The sequence below is a fragment of the Sus scrofa genome, chromosome 7 (assembly GCF_000003025.6).
Source record: "Sus scrofa isolate TJ Tabasco breed Duroc chromosome 7, Sscrofa11.1, whole genome shotgun sequence".
Lineage (NCBI taxonomy): Eukaryota > Metazoa > Chordata > Mammalia > Artiodactyla > Suidae > Sus > Sus scrofa.
Genome location: NC_010449.5, coordinates 77,343,085 through 77,362,808, shown reverse-complemented (window position 1 = coordinate 77,362,808; position 19,724 = coordinate 77,343,085). Strand labels below are relative to the sequence as shown.

Here is a 19,724-nt window from a genome sequence, read left to right as displayed (position 1 = left end):
AAGGAGAGTACATATGCTTGCTCAGATACTTTGCATCAGAAGCACATGCCAGCAACATTGAAAATTTCAAACGGACTGTATGATTCAGTCTCATATGTCAAAGCATATCTAGTGACAGGCTTGAGCAGTAAATCAGAGGCTCAAGGAAGAACAGATTTTTAAGCTGGTACAAGTCAACAGAATACTCACAAAGAAGTAGGTTATTCTGATGTTGTGAGAAGGATCCCAACTGTCCAGATTTTCATTTCACCTGAGCTTCCTTCATTATTTCATTTCAGGTTTCCGTGGGTGTTTTTTGTTTGTTTGTTTGTTTGTTTGCTCTTTAGGACCGCACCTGTTGCCTATGGAGTTTCCTGGGCTAGGGATCGAATCGGAGCTGTAGCTGCAGGCCTACACCACAGCTACAGCAACACCAGATCCGAGCCAAGCATGGAACCTATACCACAGCTCATGACAATATTGTTTCCTTAACCCACTGAGCAAGGCCAGGGATGGAACCTGCATCCTCATGGATACTAGTCAGATTCATTTTGAGAATCTGAGCCATTATGAGAACTCCAGGTTTCAGTAGTCTTATGCTAAAGTAAGTTGAGTTGGGATGTCTTTTGCCTTCAGTTTCATCTTACCATTAGACCACAGAGAGAATGTCCCTTGTTTGCCAGGCCATATCTCTACCTGCAGGAAATTGCCACTGTCAATCTACTCCCACATCCTCTGCACTCCTGAGAAATTCTGTTCATTTTGGGTCTGCTGGTTGCACTACTTCCAACTTTCTTGAGTGCACATAGGTTTACTTTTCCTTTTCTCACCATTCCGACAGGAATCACTTATTTATATGCCATATTTTCCTTACCGTTATAATTCTGCTCAAGTTTCTCTGAAGATGTTCCTCTGCCAACATTCTTCTTTGCGTAAAGTGTCCATAATTGACCACTGGAACAGGACTCTTTCTCCACTTAAACATGTGGTGTCTACGGTATTCACTTGTGGCTTGAAGAGATAGCAAAATTGCTCACGTGACACCGATGCGCCTTCTTCAAACTTCCTGCTTGCTGCTGCAGGTGTGGTCATGAAGAGAAAAAAACAAACAAAACTTTCTAGTTGGTGAATAAATTACTGCTGTTATTGGTCCATGTGGATTGAAAAATGAATGTTGTGTGTAACAGGCTGATTTTAAGTATAAGTCTTTGATCTTATTTACTTTGTTTCCTTTTAGACCCAAATAAAGGAGTGATGTATTTTCCTTTTCACATATCTGTATCTGATACACATATCCATAAGGCCATGTGAAACTCAGTTCATCTGAGGCAACTGATCTTATTCTTTCTGCCTGATGAATGGCTTTAAAAAACAATGGTCTTTCGGGAGTTCCCATCGTGGTGCAGTGGTTAACGAATCTGACTAGGAACCATGAGGTTGTGGGTTCGATCCCTGGCCTTCCTCAGTGGGTTAAGGATCTGGCGCTGCCGTGAGCTGTGGTGTGGGTTGCAGACACGGCTCGGGTCCCGCGTTGCTGTGGCTCTGGTGTAGGCTGGTGGCTGCAGCTCCTATTCGACCCCTAGCCTGGGAACCTCCATATGCTGCAGGAGCAACCCAAGAAATGGCAAAAGGGCAAAACAAACAAACAAACAAAAACAATGGTCTTTCAACAGTATTCCAAAGACTAGAATGTTGTGTCTGTGACTAATTTCTCAATGAAGTAAATAAATCTTCTCTGTTTACATAACCCTCTTTTCTCATTTACTTTAGGATTAATACCACCTACTACAGAAGATGACATCATCGCAGATTTGCGAAGGGAGAAGGCTGTTTGGCTGAGGTTTTTTCTTTTTCTTTTTTTTTAATTGTTATTTCCCCAATACAACTTTTTTCTTTTTTCTACCGTACAGCATGGTGACCCATTTACACATACATGTACACATTCCGTTTTTGCACATTATCATGCTCCATCATAAGTGAATAGACTGTTCCCAGTGCTACACAGCAGGATCTCATTTGTAATCAACCCCAAAGGCAATAGTTTGCATCTATTAACCCAAGCTCCCAATCCACCCCACTCCTTCCCCCTCCCTCTTGGCAACCACAAGTCTATATTCTCCAAGTCCATGATTTCCTTTTCTATGGAAAGGTTCATTTGTGCCATATATTAGATTACAGATATAAGTGATATCATATGGTATTTATCTTTCTCTTTCTGACTTAACTTCACTCAGTAAGAGAGCCTCTTGTACCATCCATGTGCTGCAAATGGCATAATTTCGTTCTTTTTTATGGCTGAGTAGTATTCCATTGTGTGTATATACCCCATCTTCCTAATCCGATCATCTGTAATGGACATTTGGGTTGCCTCCATGTCTTGGCTATTGTGAATAGTGCTGCAGTGAACATGCAGGTGCATGTGTCTTTTTTCAGGGTAGTTTTGTCTGGATATATGCCCAAGAGTGGGATTGTTGGATCATCGGGTAGTTCCATGCATAGATTTCTAAGGTACCTCCATACTGTTCTCCATAGTGGTTATACCAGCTGATGTTCCCACCCACAGTGCAGGAGGGTTCGCTTTTATCCACACCCCCTCCAGCACTTGTTATTTGGGGACTTATGAATGATGGCCATTCTGACTGGTGTGAGGTGGTAGCTCATGGTAGTTCTGATGGCGTTTCTCTAATAATCAGTGATGCTGAGCATTTTTTCCTGTGCTTGTTGGCCATCTGCACACCTCCCTTGGAAAAATGTCTACTCAGGCCTTTTTGTTTGGCTGAAATTTTGGTGATCACATCTTTGAAGTGAAAGAGTCAGCTCCCAGAGATCATTGGTTCTGCCTCTGGCCTCCAGAGGGCGATGCTGCCCAAAAGAGACATTTGTTGTTGCTGCAAATCATCCCTGCAAATCATCTCCTGCAGCTGGCTGCTGGGTCCTCACTGATGTCTGGATAGGAACCTGTGAGAAGACTCTGAGGCCAAACAGGATACAAACTCATGAAGAGAAAGACTCTTTCTAACAGTTCTTGTTAAAGCAAGGGTCCTGTCCAGGGCCCCCTTCCCATTCTTAAGGCTCTGAAGGCTCAGTGACAGGGCTGCGGTCTTACCTGCTCGGGAGCCTGCAGCATTCCCACGGCTCAGCCATGCTCCTGCTGCTCATCCCAGTGCTTGAGATGGCTTTTGGCCTGAGTAAGTAACACCCCATTCCCTTTCCCACTTTCCCAAAAGTGACCGTGTCCTAATTGGAATGTGAATAGAGACCTTTTCTTCATAGTCAAGCCCGCACTGCTTGTACTTATACAGCACTGATGTTTCAGGAGGAGTTGGAGCCCAGTCAGTGACCCAGGCTGATGGCCACACGGACACCGCTGTCCCTGAAGGAGACCCTGTGGAGCTGAGGTGCAAGTATTCCTCTTCTGTCCCACCCTATCTCTTCTGGTACGTGCAGTACCCCAACCAAGGACTCCAGCTTCTCCTGAAGTACACGTCTGGAAATAGCTTTGTTTCAGGCATCAGAGGCTTTGGGGCTGAATTTAGGAAGAATGAAACCTCCTTCCCCCTGAGGAAAACATCAGCCCATTTGAGTGACTCGGCCAAGTACTTCTGTGCTCTGAGTGACACAGTGACCGAGACTGCAGGGGGAGCTGAACACAAATCTCTGAGACTGTGGGACTTCTTGTGACTCGAGAGAGAGCTTTCAAAAGGGTATTTTTTTTCTTTGAAGGCAAATAGGGCAGGATGGGCTGGGCCCTGGGGAATGCTTGTCTCTGGAGTAGGTGCTTCGACATCAATGCTGTGCCACATTCAGATAGACGTTCTATGGGATGGAGGTCTTCTAATGAACTTCTCCAGAGGGCTGCTCCCACCCACTCCCCACCCCTCTCTCACATTCAAGAAAAGACTGCAGAAAGTCTCAGAGTCTGGAAGCCAAAGAGGTGTAGTGAAAAGGGACTTTTACTTTTTAAAAAAAATCACTTCTAGCACTCACTCTGATAATGAGCAGAGCCTCGGGTACTGCACAATGTGTGGAAAACTGAAGTACTCGGTTAGAGTATTAATGGACAGGATGTAAATTCACGAATAGGTCAACTTGTACAGCATGTGTTCTCAATGAGTGTTGTGTAGATTCTCAACCAAAATTTGAAGCTTACCTTCCAGCACATACATAATGTGTCATTGTGTGATACAGGCTTATTTTAATCAGCTGTCAAAATACCCAGAGTTCCAATTTTGTATTACATAAAAGCAATGAGTAAATCGAACCTGGATCTTAATGGAGGATTGAAAATATAAACATACAAAAACCACCCACTTGTAACTGTTTTGGAAACAGTGCTGCAGTTATTTCCAATATAAGCTTCTTGCATAGATAGTTCTCTGATAAATCTGGTTTGCTGGGGAGGGTAGGATGGAAAGACAGAGAGCGTGATACCACACCCCTAACTTTTGGAGATCAACCCCTAGATGCCAGGGCTGTGTACAAGAAGAGGGACTAAGAGGAAGTAGACCCAGGGCCAGGTGCATTGGGGTTTCTTGACAGTCTAGGTACTGAAGGGGGTGCAGGTCCATCTCTATCGCACCACCACTGCTACTAGTATTAGCACTAGGACTACCAGCAGCCAAAGGCAGCACTGTTGCAATACAGATGTGTCGTGGGTATAAAATGGAGTGAAGAATCTTGAGCGCCTCTGGTCCCTGACCTGATGAAGAACATATGCCCAGGTTGTGAGCTGGAAACATGCTTGTTCAGTCAGATTTTAGGCCACTGTGTTTGGAGAGGATTGTTCTGAGTTGGAACGGATTTCTGTCAAAATTGGAAGTAGGGGAATGTGAGAGGAGGTGTCTAGCCTGATGTGGAGAAGAGCTACACAATCTCGTTTCTCCACGCATCACAAGAGCCTGTCCTAGATTTTCCCGAAGAATGCTTGAGGACGGACATCTCGGTGTGCGAGAGTGGCCATTGCAAAACTGCTTTTGTGTAGATGGTGTTATCATCTGATGGAAAACACATACATAGATACATCATCCTCTCCTCACATACACTGGCTTAGACCATACTCTTCTGGAATTTCTCATTTGCTGAAATGTCAGGTTTTTAATTTCATCAGTTCACTGATGAGGATCTGTATTCTGAATGTATCTTTGATCACTGGCTTGAAGCCACAAGATGTCAGTGTTTCCTCAGGGACTCTGAGGAAAGCTCTCAAGTATTTCTGTGTGTGTGTGTGTGTGTGTGTGCGCGCGCGCGCGTGTGTGTGTGTGTGTGTATTTGTGTGAGAGATGATAGGAGGAGCTCAGTTATGTAGCAGGGGCGGTGAAAAGAGTCTTTTCTTCCATTTGTAGATCATGTTCTTTTCATAATTTCTAAGGCAGAAAAATCAGAAATATCTGAGCTTGACTCTATTTTTTTTTTTTTTTGGGCTTAAAAATTGAATCCTCAGTGAACCAAGAAATAACGAATGATGAAATCTTCACGAGTTTTACTAGTGATCCTGTGGCTTCAGTTACCCTGTGAGTTTGGGGCATTTCTGTGGGAAATTAACAGGCAGTATGTGGAGTTACTGTGTTTTCTAGGCCCATGGATGGAAACATGAATGTTATTTCCCTTGAATAAGGGAGAGTAGAGGTGGGAAGGCCGGGAAAAGATAACTACGATTCTGGAGAGTAAGCATGCACTACCCAACCAAAGTTCTTGGACTGACCATTTGTTGTCTGTTTGCACAGGGACGAAGAGCCAGCAGAAGGGAGTGGAGCAGAGTCTTGCATCTCTGCCTATTCCAGAGGGAGCCAATGCCTCTCTCAACTGCAACTATAGTGACAGTGCATCTCGGTACTTCACGTGGTACAGGCAGTATCCTGGGAAAGGCCCTGAGTTGCTACTGTACATGGCCTCTTATGAGCCCAAAGAGGATGGAAGATTTACCATGCAGGTCAATAAAACCAGCAAGCATGTCTCCCTGCTCATCAGAGACTCCCAACCCAGTGACTCAGCCACCTACCTGTGTGCAGTGAGCACACAGTACACCCACCACAGCTGCAGCCTGTACCAAAACCTGCTAAGGCCCCAGCGATGCCTGATAGAGAGCTTAGGCTGTAAAGCAGAGCAGCTCTGTTGGCTCTCTAGATGCACATGAGAATTAAGAGTAACCCTATGGAAGGTTTGGCTGATTAGGGAAGCACTTTCATACTTCTGAAAACAAGTGGCCCTGAAAGGTTACTAAGGACACAATACTGGTCTGAATGACTCTTTGAAATACTTTCCAGGAGTTCCCATCATGGCTCAGTTGTTGACGAATCCAACTAGGTACCATTAGGTTGTGGGTATGATCCCTGGCCTTGCTCAGTGGGTTAAGGATCGGTTTGCCATGAACTGTGGTGTAGGTCACAGACGCGGCTCAGATCCCACATTGCTGTGGCTGTGGTGGAGGCCAGCAGCTACAGTTCCTATTCAACCCCTAGCCTGGGAACCTCCATATGCCACAGGAGGAGCCCTCAAAGATTGAAGGAAAAAAAAGAGAGAGAGAAAACAAAGGAAATCCTATCCATTCTTCTCTATGTTTTCTAGGCTTCTACCCCAAATGGATTCCATGTGGTTACTTTTATAATACTTTCCTATGTGACAAAAATATTTTAACAATGTGATAACTGAGACAGTCCCTCACCGTTCCTAGTCCACCTTGCTCTTTCCCCATGGACTTAGAGACTCAAGGTGTCTGATATTCATTGCTTGGGAAAGTGATGGACAAACAGAAACACAAAAGAAAAGAGTCAGAAGCAACTAGTTTGGAAACGTTTGAAGTCATGCATTATTGTAGTTACAGATCCCCCACCCCATCTCCAGCCTCAATTGTAACCCCACTACTGGATTCGATTAAGCTACATCTGAGGGGTGGATGGAAAGACCAGTGTCAGAGGGTGAGAACTGGTTGGAACAAAAAGCCTGGATTGTTGCAGGGATTCCAGATCCGAGAAGGTCTATGTTACCGTCTCTGGGTAAAGGCTGAGGAGAACTCAAAGTTCTTGGCTTGAATGTTGTAGAAAGTATGTGGATTCCTGGGTGCTTGAGTGTGGCTGGAGTCGGTAGGGAGCATTAGCAATGGCCATCCGATGTCCAATACCTGCAGCAGGGCCTGAGTGCACAGAGTGACTTCAGTGGTTCTGGGAAGGCTCTCTGAGGAAGTATCTGGAATAAAGAAATTGAGACCTCAAGAGGCTTTGGTGTGGCGACCAGAGACCTACATGGATCCATTATCAAGGACCACATGGTATCAAGGATGTTTTAATTAAGAGTGTTGGTGAGGGGAGCTGGGAACTCCAAGAGCATGTGAATATGCCCCTCCCCGACTCACTGGCCCTGTGGAATGGTCCCATGACTGATGCTCAAGCCCAAGAAGAATGTTTGTGTCCTGATGGAAACACATCCTTATACCAGATGTGAAGTTGCATTACAGGGGACAAGTGAAAAGTTGTGCTCACTGCAAAGCTGAAGTTGGGGTCTGTAGACATGGTATTGTTTCTGTAGTCCAGAGTGGTAGAACTTGGAAATGAGGAGTTCAGATTTCTGTTCAGTTCTGTTCACACAGTCACTGACGAAAAGGATGCCATCCAGTCAGCATGTCCTTCAGAATCTCGGTTTGCAGATTCATGACTACGCACATCTTTCCACATCATGGAACACATATTTGAAAGGCCATGAGGAAGTGCAGGAAGTTGTGATGGAGTGCAGATGCTCGAATTCCAGTTCCACATTTCCTGTGTGCCTTCTGGAGTCAGGACTGCAGGAAAGAACCTGGTTTGTGGTGCCTGCTTGAATGACTTGTTGTGTTTTGTCTTGTATTATTGAGTATAATTGACATACAGTAGTGTAAGAGTTTTAGGCATACAGCATGATTCAATTTACATACACCAGGAAGTGATTATCGCAAAGTTGGTGAACATCTATCATCTCGTATAGATACAAAGATCTATATGAGATAATAGTTTCAAAGTTAAAGAAATAGAACAAAAATTGTGATTGGAACTGTTAGAATTGACTCTCCTATGTTTCATATGTAATATTCAGCAGTGTTAATTATATTTATTCTGTCGCATATCACATACTTCATACTTTTTATTTTGCATATCTTTCATGTTACAAAAAAGCCTTTTGGTTTTGTTTTTTGTTTTTTTTGTCTTTTTGCCTTTTCTAGGGCCACTCCCATGGCATATGGAGGTTCCCAGGCTAGGGGTCTAATCGGAACTGTGTCCGCCAGCCTACACCAGAGCCACAGCAACGTGGGATCCGAGCCGTGTCTGCGACCTATGCCACACCTCAGCCGGATCCTTAACCCACTGAGCAAGGCCAGGAACCCGCAACCTCATTGTTCCTAGTCGGATGCATTCACCACTGAGAGCCGTGTTGGGAACTCCACAAAAGAGCCTTTTGATTTTATGCTCTACTACTACACATATTTCAGGATTGGTTTAGGATTAAGTGAGGTAGTACATTGTCTTAGGCTTAGTTGCTTAAAAACGAATCCGAGATTGGGGTCTTGAGTCCTTAGGTTTTTTGGCCGCCTGCGGTACATGGAATTCCCGGGCCAGGCATCAGATCCAAGCTGCAGTTATGACCTATGCCTCAGTAGTAGCAACACCAGGTCCTTAACCCACTGTGACACATACATGATTTTTTTTGAGAAAAGCAGGTTAAGGTGGAAGGGAAAAGGTTGAGAAGGCATGTGGTCCAGCTGGACTCTTGATCCAGCCTGAACTTGTGGGCATCTCTAGAGCATGAAATGCACCACACATTTGATTTCCTCCACCTTGAACAAAGGGGGCCAGACAGCTGACCTTTTTCTACCCAGAATAAGGCAGACCCTGGGGAATGGGTATACCCTACTGGAGAATGAGGACCTTCACTGGCATCGATCCGTTTCCTGGGGCAGGGGCTTCTGTGAGCCAAGACGAGTCAATGGTGCAAGAGCTGGGGCTTGGGTACACTGGGCTGGGAAAGTGGATGTAGGCTGGGCACCAACAGTGTCTACTCCAAACATGGTACACCCTTGTCACATGGTGTGTATCCATCACATGATAGAGTTTATAATTTTTGGATTGAAAAATTTAATTTATCTCTCCATTTAAGGAGGTGTATCAAGCTGGTCTTACCAACATCAAAGAATTTACATAACCTAGGCTGAGCACTTGTTTGGAGAAAAAAATCTAAATAAACATAAAGAATTATTATTCAAAGCCAAGACACAAAATGTTTTGAGAGTAGTGACGAAGGAACCAGTATATTATTCTCTTAGTTCCTTTGGTCATTCTCAAAATACTCCATTGCCGTAGGAGATCACAGAGCATGACATTCGGCCATCGCTTTGGGTCCAGACATAAATGACTCTGAGGATTCACAGTGGATGACTCTGGGCTTCCAGGTGTGGAAAGACAATTGGCAAGAGAAGCCATCTATACTTATAAATGACCAATGATTTTTGTTCTTGGTTTATAAATAAGAAGGAAGGGCTGGGTAGCAGAATGGATTCTTAGGGCATTTGTCCATACTGTGTATAAGTTTCTTCCTGAATGGGAGTTTTGGCCAGTGCTCTGGGGATGTGGACTTCCCATGTCAATTGGCCGGCTTCTCATTAGGATGAATCAGCAGGGAACTGGTTATTAAGTTGTTCATCCCCTTCTTCTGCACCTAATCCTAGTTGAAATTTGGCTTAACCCTGTCAACTACTAACAGGAAATACTCTAGCATTTCATTTGGGTGCTTCATTTCAATTTTAGTAAAGATTAAATGCTCATGTGCAGACTGGCTCACTATGCTTCTCTCACATAAGTACAGTAGCGCAACGGAGAGTACAGAGGGAAACTGGCATAGCTATTCTACATATTAACCTTGAGTTTGACCTGTGTTCTGGCCTCCCCTGCTCTCCATCACATCTTTTCTCTTTCTCAATCCAGAACCAGTACAGGTTCCAAAGGAGCAAGATTGCTTCACTTGAATCTCCATTGACATTTCTTCATAGTTCATTCTGGGCCGTGCTTTCCTTTCTCCGTCTCACTCATCGACAGGGTCGCATCTGCTTTCTGTCTTATGGGAATTGTTGATATCTTTTTATCATTTTCACCTTAGGGATGTAGGCTCATCTTGTTTATGTGTGCAAATTGTTTCTCATTGGGAAGTTTGGAGGGAAGGAAGGAGAGTACATATGCTTGCTCAGATACTTTGCATCAGAAGCACATGCCAGCAACATTGAAAATTTCAAACGGACTGTATGATTCAGTCTCATATGTCAAAGCATATCTAGTGACAGGCTTGAGCAGTAAATCAGAGGCTCAAGGAAGAACAGATTTTTAAGCTGGTACAAGTCAACAGAATACTCACAAAGAAGTAGGTTATTCTGATGTTGTGAAAGGATCCCAACTGTCCAGATTTTCATTTCACCTGAGCTTCCTTCATTATTTCATTTCAGGTTTCCGTGGGTGTTTTTTGTTTGTTTGTTTGTTTGTTTGTTTGCTCTTTAGGACCGCACCTGTTGCCTATGGAGTTTCCTGGGCTAGGGATCGAATCGGAGCTGTAGCTGCAGGCCTACACCACAGCCACAGCAATGCCAGATCTGAGCTGAGTATGGAATGGAGTATAGCTTTAGAGGTTGTAGCAGAGAACTTATTTTTATCTGAGTGAGATGGAAAAGCAGCAGAGGGTTGTGAGTACTGAAGCCACATGATCTACATTATGTTTTCAAAAGAACACTCTGCTGGGTGGAGACCAGACTTAAAAGGGTCATCATTGCCACCAACCAGGCAAGAGATGAGCATGGCTTGGATCAGGTGGGAGCTGCATAGGTAGTGAAAACCGGTCAATTCTAGGTATGCTTTGAAGAAAGTGCTGATTGTCTTTTCTAACATATCAAATGGGGGTATGAGAAAAATTGGGAAGATGAGGGAAACTTAAAGATGTTTGGCCAAGTGGAAGAAGAAACTGGTATTTGGGGTTTCCTTTTGCTTAAATGAGGAATAATTCACAAGAGGCATGTGGGACCTAAGGAGAGCTCAGTGGAAATCATCTTGAGATATACCAAGAAGGAGATGCTCGAATGGATGTCAGAGAGATCATTTAATATACAAGTCCAGAAATCAAAGGAGTCATCTGGGTTTCAGATATAGGTTGTGGTAGTTGAATGGCTTTTTTTTTTTTTTTTTTTTTTTTTTACTTTTTTTGTCTTTTGTCTTTTTAGGGCCACTTTCTTTTTCTTCCTTCCTTCCTTCCTCCCTCCCTCCCCTTCTTTCTTTCTTTTGTCTTTTTTTGGGGGGTGGCTGCACCTGTGGCATATAGCAATTCCCAGGCTAGGGGGTCGAATTGGAGCTGCAGCTGCTGGCCTACTGCACAGCCACAGCAATGCCAGATCTGAGCTGCATCTACAAACTACACTACAGCTCATGGCAAGGCCAGATCCTTAATCCACTGAATGAGGCCAGGGATCAAACCTGTGTCCTCATGGATGCTAGTTGGGTTCGATACCGCTGAGCTGCAACAGGAAGCCCCTCCCCCAACTTCTTTCCATATCCCTGTCTCTCTGCAACTCTTTTATCTTCATCTAGGAAGTCTCACTCCTAACCTAAAATCTCTACTTAATCTCTTGATAGCATTCCTTTCTATCTTTTCTCGAAAAAGGTAAAGTGATCACGTTCGCATTAAATCTTTGTCTATTTATCCTCTGTTGTAAGAAATGTCTCCTAATTTCTCGATTCATATTGTATTGTTTGGTGTTCCACTTTGTATTTAAAACACAGGCACATATTTGTCTTTCCTAATATACTGCAGTGTCGTGAATAAAGACGATTCTTCATTAATTTTTAAATTTCTTAAGACCTAGCACCAGATTTAGCTTGTAGAAGACCTTCAATAAATTGCTGTGGACTTATTTTGAAATAGATTGGAAAAACCCTGACGATGCCACTTGATAAAATAAGATAGTAACCTCAATTAAATCATATTTGAAGAAGAAATCAGTTAGTTAAAAAATCCCCGTCCAACCTCTTAGTTCTTTTATTCCTGATAACCTGTAGATGCTCCTCAAATGAGAATGGAATAAGGCTCTGAGGTTCTGGTGACTGCTGATGAGCTAATTGACCTAACAGTTTTAGACCACTAGGAGGCACTCTAGGCTATTCTAAATAAGGAATTTTTTTTTTTTTTTTTTTTTTTTTGAGTTCTGAAATAGTTGAATCTTAGTGAAAATTAGAATGAGGGCTCCTGGCATCGGAACCAGTCATATAGTATAAGAACAGGGGCATTTCCATTTACTCATCTGCAAAGGTCTGCCGCTTTGATGGGTGTAAAGAGGTTATTCCCCAGAAACACTGAACATCAGATTGGGCCATGGTAAAGCTACCTAGAAGCTCTTGGGGGAAACTCTGCCTTTCCTATCTACAGTTTTTATTTTCATGACTGAAAATTCTAAGATATGAGACTTTACTCTCACTTCAAAATTATTCCGTGATTTCTACCCTCTACTATACCTCTGTTTGTCTCAGAGCCATCCCCCCACTGCCCTGGAAAAACAGGAAATGAAAAGATGAAATGTGAGAAAAATAAGGAACATATGTAAATAAAGAGAAGAAAAGAGAGCTTGGAGAGAAAGACACAGGACACAGTTACTTGAATTGTGCTGGATGCTTCATAGTTACAGAGCTGAATCAGCCTGGTGTATGTGCAAGGTGAATGGGAAAGGTGCTGGACAGGAGAAGAAGGTGGATGGAAATGTGGTCTGGAAGCCATTATATGCATGTCCTATTTATCTTTCCATCAACCAAAGTCTTTTGGCAGTCACTGTGTTTGTTCAGGATGCCCGTATGTCTAACATTTACGGAATTCTCCAATTTCACTTAGTTTTATTTAGTCCTTCAAGAAAATTCAATAAGTAAACAATGCATTTAATGAGATAGTCTTTCTTTGTGATAGCTTCCTTGTAAATGAATTCTAGATCACTGTCAATTATGTGTCCTGATTTGGGGCTAAGGAAATGGGGTCACTGATCCTGATAATTTTTTCAGACAATATTTTCCCCAGATGAGGTCCTTATTTCTCTCTGAGGTATTCTTTCCCTTTCTTTATTCCATCCTGACATGTCTGTTTACTGGGACACCTGTGAGGGTGAGGAGTCTAGAGCACAGGTAATTCTGTACCTGTACCTGTGATCAGCAATGTAGCACACGGCTGGGCACTGGTCTCAGCAGCAATGCTAGCCTCTTGCGGAAAAACTAGAAGGAAATCTCGTTGCTCTCCCACCTCCTTGTACTCCTCTTCATTAAGGACAGGTGGGACCCAGCCTATCTGTTACATTCTTCTCAGCTCTTTGGGTGTTAGAGGAGAGACTTTTTCAGGAGAACTAGTTTCCTTCATAGAGGTCCACTGAGTGATCTCTGCATGCCAAACTCCCTGCAACTGACCCCAAATATACATAGGAGCCTCACTGGGATATCTCATTTTTGGTTCTCCTGGCACAGCCTGGCTGGATTCCACAGAAGCTCCTTGGCTAAGCACAGGGGATCAGGGACATTTTTAATCTACCATCTTTCTAGAACTGCCTTCTTCTTAGGTCAAATTATTGTCACTTTTTTAATGGCTTATTTTTTTTTAAACCTGTAGAACTAAAATTCTAAAGTTCCACTCCTGGTCTGGGGAAGATCAGAATCAATGATGATAAATGGAAAATAACTAATATTTCAGTAACATACGTGTACAGAAGTTTAAATTTCTGTGAGGTCTGATCTATCAATATTTCCCCTTATTCTTTCTCGTGCTTAGAAAGTTCACGCTAATCCTGAATTGATAAAAATATAGCTCTTTAAAATTTTATTTAAAATATTAATGATCTCTATTTGGATGTTATTGCATAACAGATGCTAAAGTAGGCATCCAAATTTATTTGTTAATCTCTTGATGACTCTCCATCCATGAAGACACATTTTATCGAATATACCATCTTTTGCCTCCTCACTTTTTTTTTCCTTCTTTTTAGGGCCATGCCTGTGGCATACCGAAGTTCCAAAGTTAGGAGTCGAATTGGAACTACAGCTGCTGGGCTATAATGCAGCCACAGCCATGCAGGATCTGAGCTGTATCTGTGACCTATGCCACAGATCACAGCAACACTGGATCCTTAACCCACTGAACAAGGCCAGGGATTGAATCTACATCCTCACGTATATAGTAACAAAATTTCCATAAATAATTTGTATGTTTTGACTTCTTTTTTTTTTTTTTTGGCCTCGCCCACAGCATATGGCCATGGCTGGTGTTTTCACCATACATGTCTCATATGGTAATATTTACCATACTTTTTTTTTTTTTTTACCATATCTGCAGCATGTGGAAGTTCCCAGGCGAGGGATTGAACCTGTGCCACAGCAGTGACCCAAGCCACTGCAGTGTCCATGCCAGATCCTTAACTCACTGCACCACAGGAGAACTCGCTGTGCCACAGAAGCCCTTCCTGGATTTTCTATTATGTTCCACTGATCTCTCTATCTGGACCCAGCAACATGCTTCTTCACTTAATATAGCATTACACTTTGTCTTACCAACTGTGGAGAAAATCTATCTCCATTCTGTTTCTGAACTGAAGGTTTCCTAAAGCCCAAGATTATCTGCAGTATCAGATTTGGCCTCTAGAAGAAGATGCTGCACATCTTGAACTTGGTTTGAAACCAGAGAGCAACCAGCCCCTTGAGGAAGAGTTTTTACTCTGCATGTCTTGTAAACACACTCACTTATCTGGCAGGGTGTCCATGTGGCTGAATTGTTTCCAGGAAAAATCTGCAGAAAGGAGCCTCCTATTTCCTCACAGCTCAGACATGAAGCCCACCCTCATCTCAGTGCTGGTGATGATATTTACACTCTGTGAGTAAAGTCTCTTTTTATTCTTTCTTTGGTATTCTGATTTAGAATTAGTTTAACAAAAATATTCTCCTCTCGGAGTTCCCGTTGTGGTGCAGTGGTTAACGAATCTGACTAAGAACCATGAGGTTGTGGTTCAATTCCTGGCCTTGCTCAGTGGGTTAAGGATCCGGCGTTGCCGTGAGCTGTGGTGTAGGTCACAGACGTGGCTTGGATCCCGCATTGCTGTGGCTGTGGTCTAGGCCGGTAGCTACAGCTCCAGTTGGACCCCTAGCCTGGGAACCTCCACATGCTGCAGGAAGCGGCCCTAGAAAAGGCAAAAAGAAAAAAAGAAAAAAAAATTCTCCTCTCCCTACAAGCCAATCCCTGATCCAGGACTGGTATTTCAGGTGGAACAAGAGCCCAGACAGTGACTCAGCCCGAGGACCACATCTCTGTCTTTGAAAGGTCTCCAGTGCAGGTGAAGTGCAACTACTCATATTCTGGGAGTCCTGTGCTCTTCTGGTATGTCCAGTACCCCAAACAACACCTCCAGTTACTCCTGAAACACATCTCAAGAGAGAGCATCAGAGGTTTCACAGCTCACCTCGACAAGAAAGAGGCATCCTTCCATCTGAAGAAGCCATCAGCTCAAGAGGAAGACTCAGCCGTCTATTATTGTGCTCTGAGTGACACAGTAACTGGTTTTACAAGGGAAGCAGAGCGCAAACCTCTCAAGAGTTACAGAAAATGTTTCTAAGTACCTTGTTTGGCCACAGTGGGGCATTTTCTTTCTTGAGACTGACGTAGAGTTTACCTCTCAGATACACTGTCATCAGTTCTCTAGTAGCTATAAATTAAGCTCAAAAATTTGCTCAAGAACATTCTCATTACTTACTCAGCCTAAATTAAATTTTACAATAGTTAAGTGTATTTTTTCTATACATTTGTACCTGGAAAAATACTTCTGAAATAAAACTATATAACAACAGCATAAAATTGCTTTGCTTTGCCTAGAAGGGCTCCCCAGGTTTAAGGGGTGCAGTCGCATCTCTCCAACTCCTCTGCCACCCCACCACCCCCATGTGTTCATCACCAAGGCAACAATACCTTAAGAGTAGGATTCTATTTTGTGACATGTGGTTGCTGACCTTTCTGCAGCTAATGACTTTCCCCTCTGCACTTTATGGACTCACAGTAGCCAAATCAGGGTCCAACCAGGAGAAAAAAAAAAAAAGCAGCAATGTGAACAAGGGAATTTTAATATAAAGAATGATTAAATAATAACAGAGCATTAGTTACTAACAGATAAAAAAGGACTCAAAAGAACATAAATATAGCATATGTAGAGTGCTGCTGTTATCTCCAGGACTAAATCAGAGTTCTGAGAAAAGTAACACATTGTACAACAGTAGCCCTTTTTCCTACCAAGGCCATGGCTCAGACCTCCCTGGAAAGTGTATGGCTGTAGTCGGCTGAGTGGGGAGGTTTGCTGAGGTGCCAGAAGAGAAGGCAAAGAAGCTGGGGAACACCTCCAGGGTTCCAACACAATTTACAGGAAGCTGGCAAAGGAGTGCTGCTGAGCTCGCTGGGGTGCTGGGGAAACTTGCTAAGAAGCCACCTGGGGGGCTGTCACTGGACATTGCTGGAGGTGAGCATCACTAACCTACAGGATGGCAAAGCCCTGCAGAAGCAGGAAATGTGGAAAACATGCCAGGACCTGAAAGAAGAGCCATTTCTCCTCACAGTATCCTTCCCTCTGTTGACAAACATCACATCACACCAGCTGGCGAAGAAGTGTTTACAAGGTACACGTCCAGAACCACCCTCTGAGTCCATGAAGGGTAGATTTGTAACCAAAAGGCAATAAATTATTAACTAGTACACCCTATCCTCCTGGTTCCTCATCTTTCGCACATACTCCTCCACACACATTTGAACTTCCAAACAATGAAATTTCCATCTAACAAACTAAAGCTGTCCTTTGAACAACTGAAGAAGTTCTCATCCTTTCCCCCAAGTAAGGAGACCTATTGTCCCAACAGTAATTACAGATCACTGGCTGCATAATCACTTCTAAAATTCAGAGGTAATTCCACTGAAAATGCAGTTACAGTTTCGTACAGACTAAATTATAAAGTTAACCTCTGGCAATTTGTATGTAAAATAATTATGGTGAGGAGAAAGAAGAAAATGGCAATGTATACAAAAGAATACACACATATAAAGAGCAAAAAGAAAATATGTAAATCTCCTGCATTCCTTGATTCTAGATTTGGTCACAACACTGCAATTGACATAGATAGCTTCTTCTAAAATTACATATTTTGTATTTTCCCTGCCCTCAGCTGTACCATCACTGCTTTGGGTTATAGTGGTGTGACCCAAATCACTCTCAAAGGATCTAAGTACTCAATGATCTGGCCTTTTTATTTGTTGATGTAATTTTCCATTAATCTTTAGTATTGGACATGAAAGTGCCAAGAGATTCCCCTAGAAAATCTCCTGGATTCCAAACATAGTCCTCTTTATATCTGTTATGTAGCAGCAAGCCAATTCCTACTTGGTAATTGGTATCAATTACTCCAGTCAGTAGAAAAACCACTTTTTCTTTTCTTTATTTATTTCTCGATTTTTTAATTGAAGTATAGTTGTTTTACAATGTTTCAGTGGGTAGCAAAGTGATTCAGTTATACATATGCATTCTTTTTCAGATTCTTTTCCATTATAGGTTATTAAAAATACTGAATATAGTTCCCTGTGCTATGCAGTAGGTCCTTGTTGTTTATCTACATTATATGTAATAGTGTGTTTGTTAATACAAAATTCCTCGCCTTACTCTTTGGCAACCTTAAGTTTGTTCTCTATGTCTGTGGGTCTATTTCTGTTTGTGTAAGTAAATTCTTTTATGTCATTTTTTAAGATCCCACGTATAATTGACATCATGTGACATTTGTCTTTCTCTGACTTACTCTACTTAGTATGATAATCTCTAGGTCCATCCATGTTGCTGCAAATGGCGTTATTTCATTCTTTTTTATAGTTGAGTAATATTCCATTGTATATATGTACTACATCTTCTTTATCCATTCCTCTGTCAATAGACATCTTAGGTTGTTGACTATTCCATGTCTGGCTGTTGTGAATAGTGCTGCTGTGAACATGGGGTGCATGTATCTTTTTGAGTTAGTAGTATTTGAGAACAAATTTCAGCCATCTCCATCTTGGAAGATGTCATGCAATCAACCTGTCATCAGGTATCTGGGCAGTCTCCTTGGGGAAAGACTATATCAGGGGATCAGAACTAGTCTCTGTGGTTAACAGATTAGGAACTGAACAATAGCATTAGCCAGGTCAAACTTGGTAAGGGGACATAGATGTTTTTGAGCTTATGCATAACTTACCACCCTGCTAACAAGGCCACTTTGTCTATGGGATTGTTGGCCAAGCATTGTAGTGGCTGGGAAAACATGGTGACACATCCATAGAATGCATCATTTTGTCCATTATTAAGAGCTCCCACTGTAGTCATTTTCACTTGGTCAGTATTCACAGAGAACATAATTGTCTTGATAGTCTGTGCCGATTCTAAGAGGTCCATCCAGATACTTCTTCCTTAGATTTCCTTGTCACTAATCTTCCAATGCTGTTACTCCCAAGTCTTTTATCATCCAGAAAAATCATTAGCAGCAGTACAAGAATCACTGTGGATCAGTACTTCTGGCCATCCCTTACTCTAGATAACATGAAAAACCAAAACGTACCACCTGATGGTTGGGAAGGATTGTCCTTCACCTTCATCCTTGAGTGGAGCTACAGTGCTAGTTTTGTGTGGTGCCAGCATAATGTGCAAATCCATATAAAAATAAGCTTGATTTTCTTCTTCCTCAGTTCCTGATCGTAAAGAACTCTCCAAGAGGTTATAGGCATGGTTAAGGGAGGATAGACCATATAAGAAAAGTGTGTATCAGAGGAACCTGGGGCACTTACTCATACAGCTAACCTGGACCTTCTGGGTCTGCCTGAGCTCAGTCTCTTACATACCTTTTCCACTTGATGCTAGATTGCTGCTGGCCATGATCATCATTGTGTTTAAGTCGGTCAGACAACACCTGGTAAATGGTGGAAGTTCAGGCTGCATGGTCACTTGTTTTTCCCAAGTTAGATATTCAGACTTTGCCAAGGTAAATTAGCAAGTCAGAAGCTTTTTCTCAAAAGGAGAATAATTATTCAAAGAAAAGAATATATGTTCTCCCCCATACCAGAGAACTATGCTGCAATTCTCCTATTGATGTTTCCTAAACTCTTCATTCTATTTGCCATGGAAACTTCAAGTATCATTTTTGGATCTACCGGATCACAAGACAAAAGTGATGAAGCAGATTGCACTGAAGTGTTCATTCCTCTGCAATTTTTTGAAATAGTTTGAGAAGGATCAGGGTTAACTCTTTCTTAAATATTTGGTAGACTGGTTCAATAACTTTTAAGTCCAGTTCTTTAAACCTATTGGATATTCTGAGGCAAACCCAATATTAATTAACATATTCATTTTCTACCTAATTCAGGCAGGGTCAGTTTCTCTTACATGTCACTAAGAACTCTGACTTATATACAATCCATTCCAGCATCAGGCAAATTAGGGAGGGGCTTGGGGAAGGAAGCTCAGAGACACAGTGTCAGAAGCAATTGTAAGAAACCTAACAGTGCTTCTCAGAGGTACTCTGTAAATCCTGGTCACCAAGGTTCTTTCTTAATTGACTTATTACATGAATTGAACTGTATCTGTTCTTATTCTAGGCTGCAATTGGGGTTCAGTAAAGGCAGAGAATGGGATGGCTTTGTCATTTCTTCTGAATCAGCTCTGAAGATGCTTCATTTTC

At 42.5% G+C, this 19,724-nt stretch overlaps 1 protein-coding gene and 1 gene segment (V, D, J or C); both read left to right on the top strand.

Annotated features, from left to right (window-relative positions):
* Positions 3,060 to 3,822, top strand: LOC102159777. The segment is given in 2 exon segments: positions 3,060 to 3,167; positions 3,296 to 3,822. Coding segments are annotated over 2 exon segments (411 nt in total).
* LOC100620407 lies at positions 5,441 to 15,848 on the top strand. Its single transcript, XM_021100057.1, has 4 exons — positions 5,441 to 5,489; positions 5,703 to 5,997; positions 14,594 to 14,868; positions 15,255 to 15,848. The coding sequence occupies exons 1-4, from the start codon at positions 5,441 to 5,443 to the stop codon at positions 15,602 to 15,604; spliced, it is 969 nt and encodes a 322-aa protein (XP_020955716.1). The 3' UTR covers positions 15,605 to 15,848.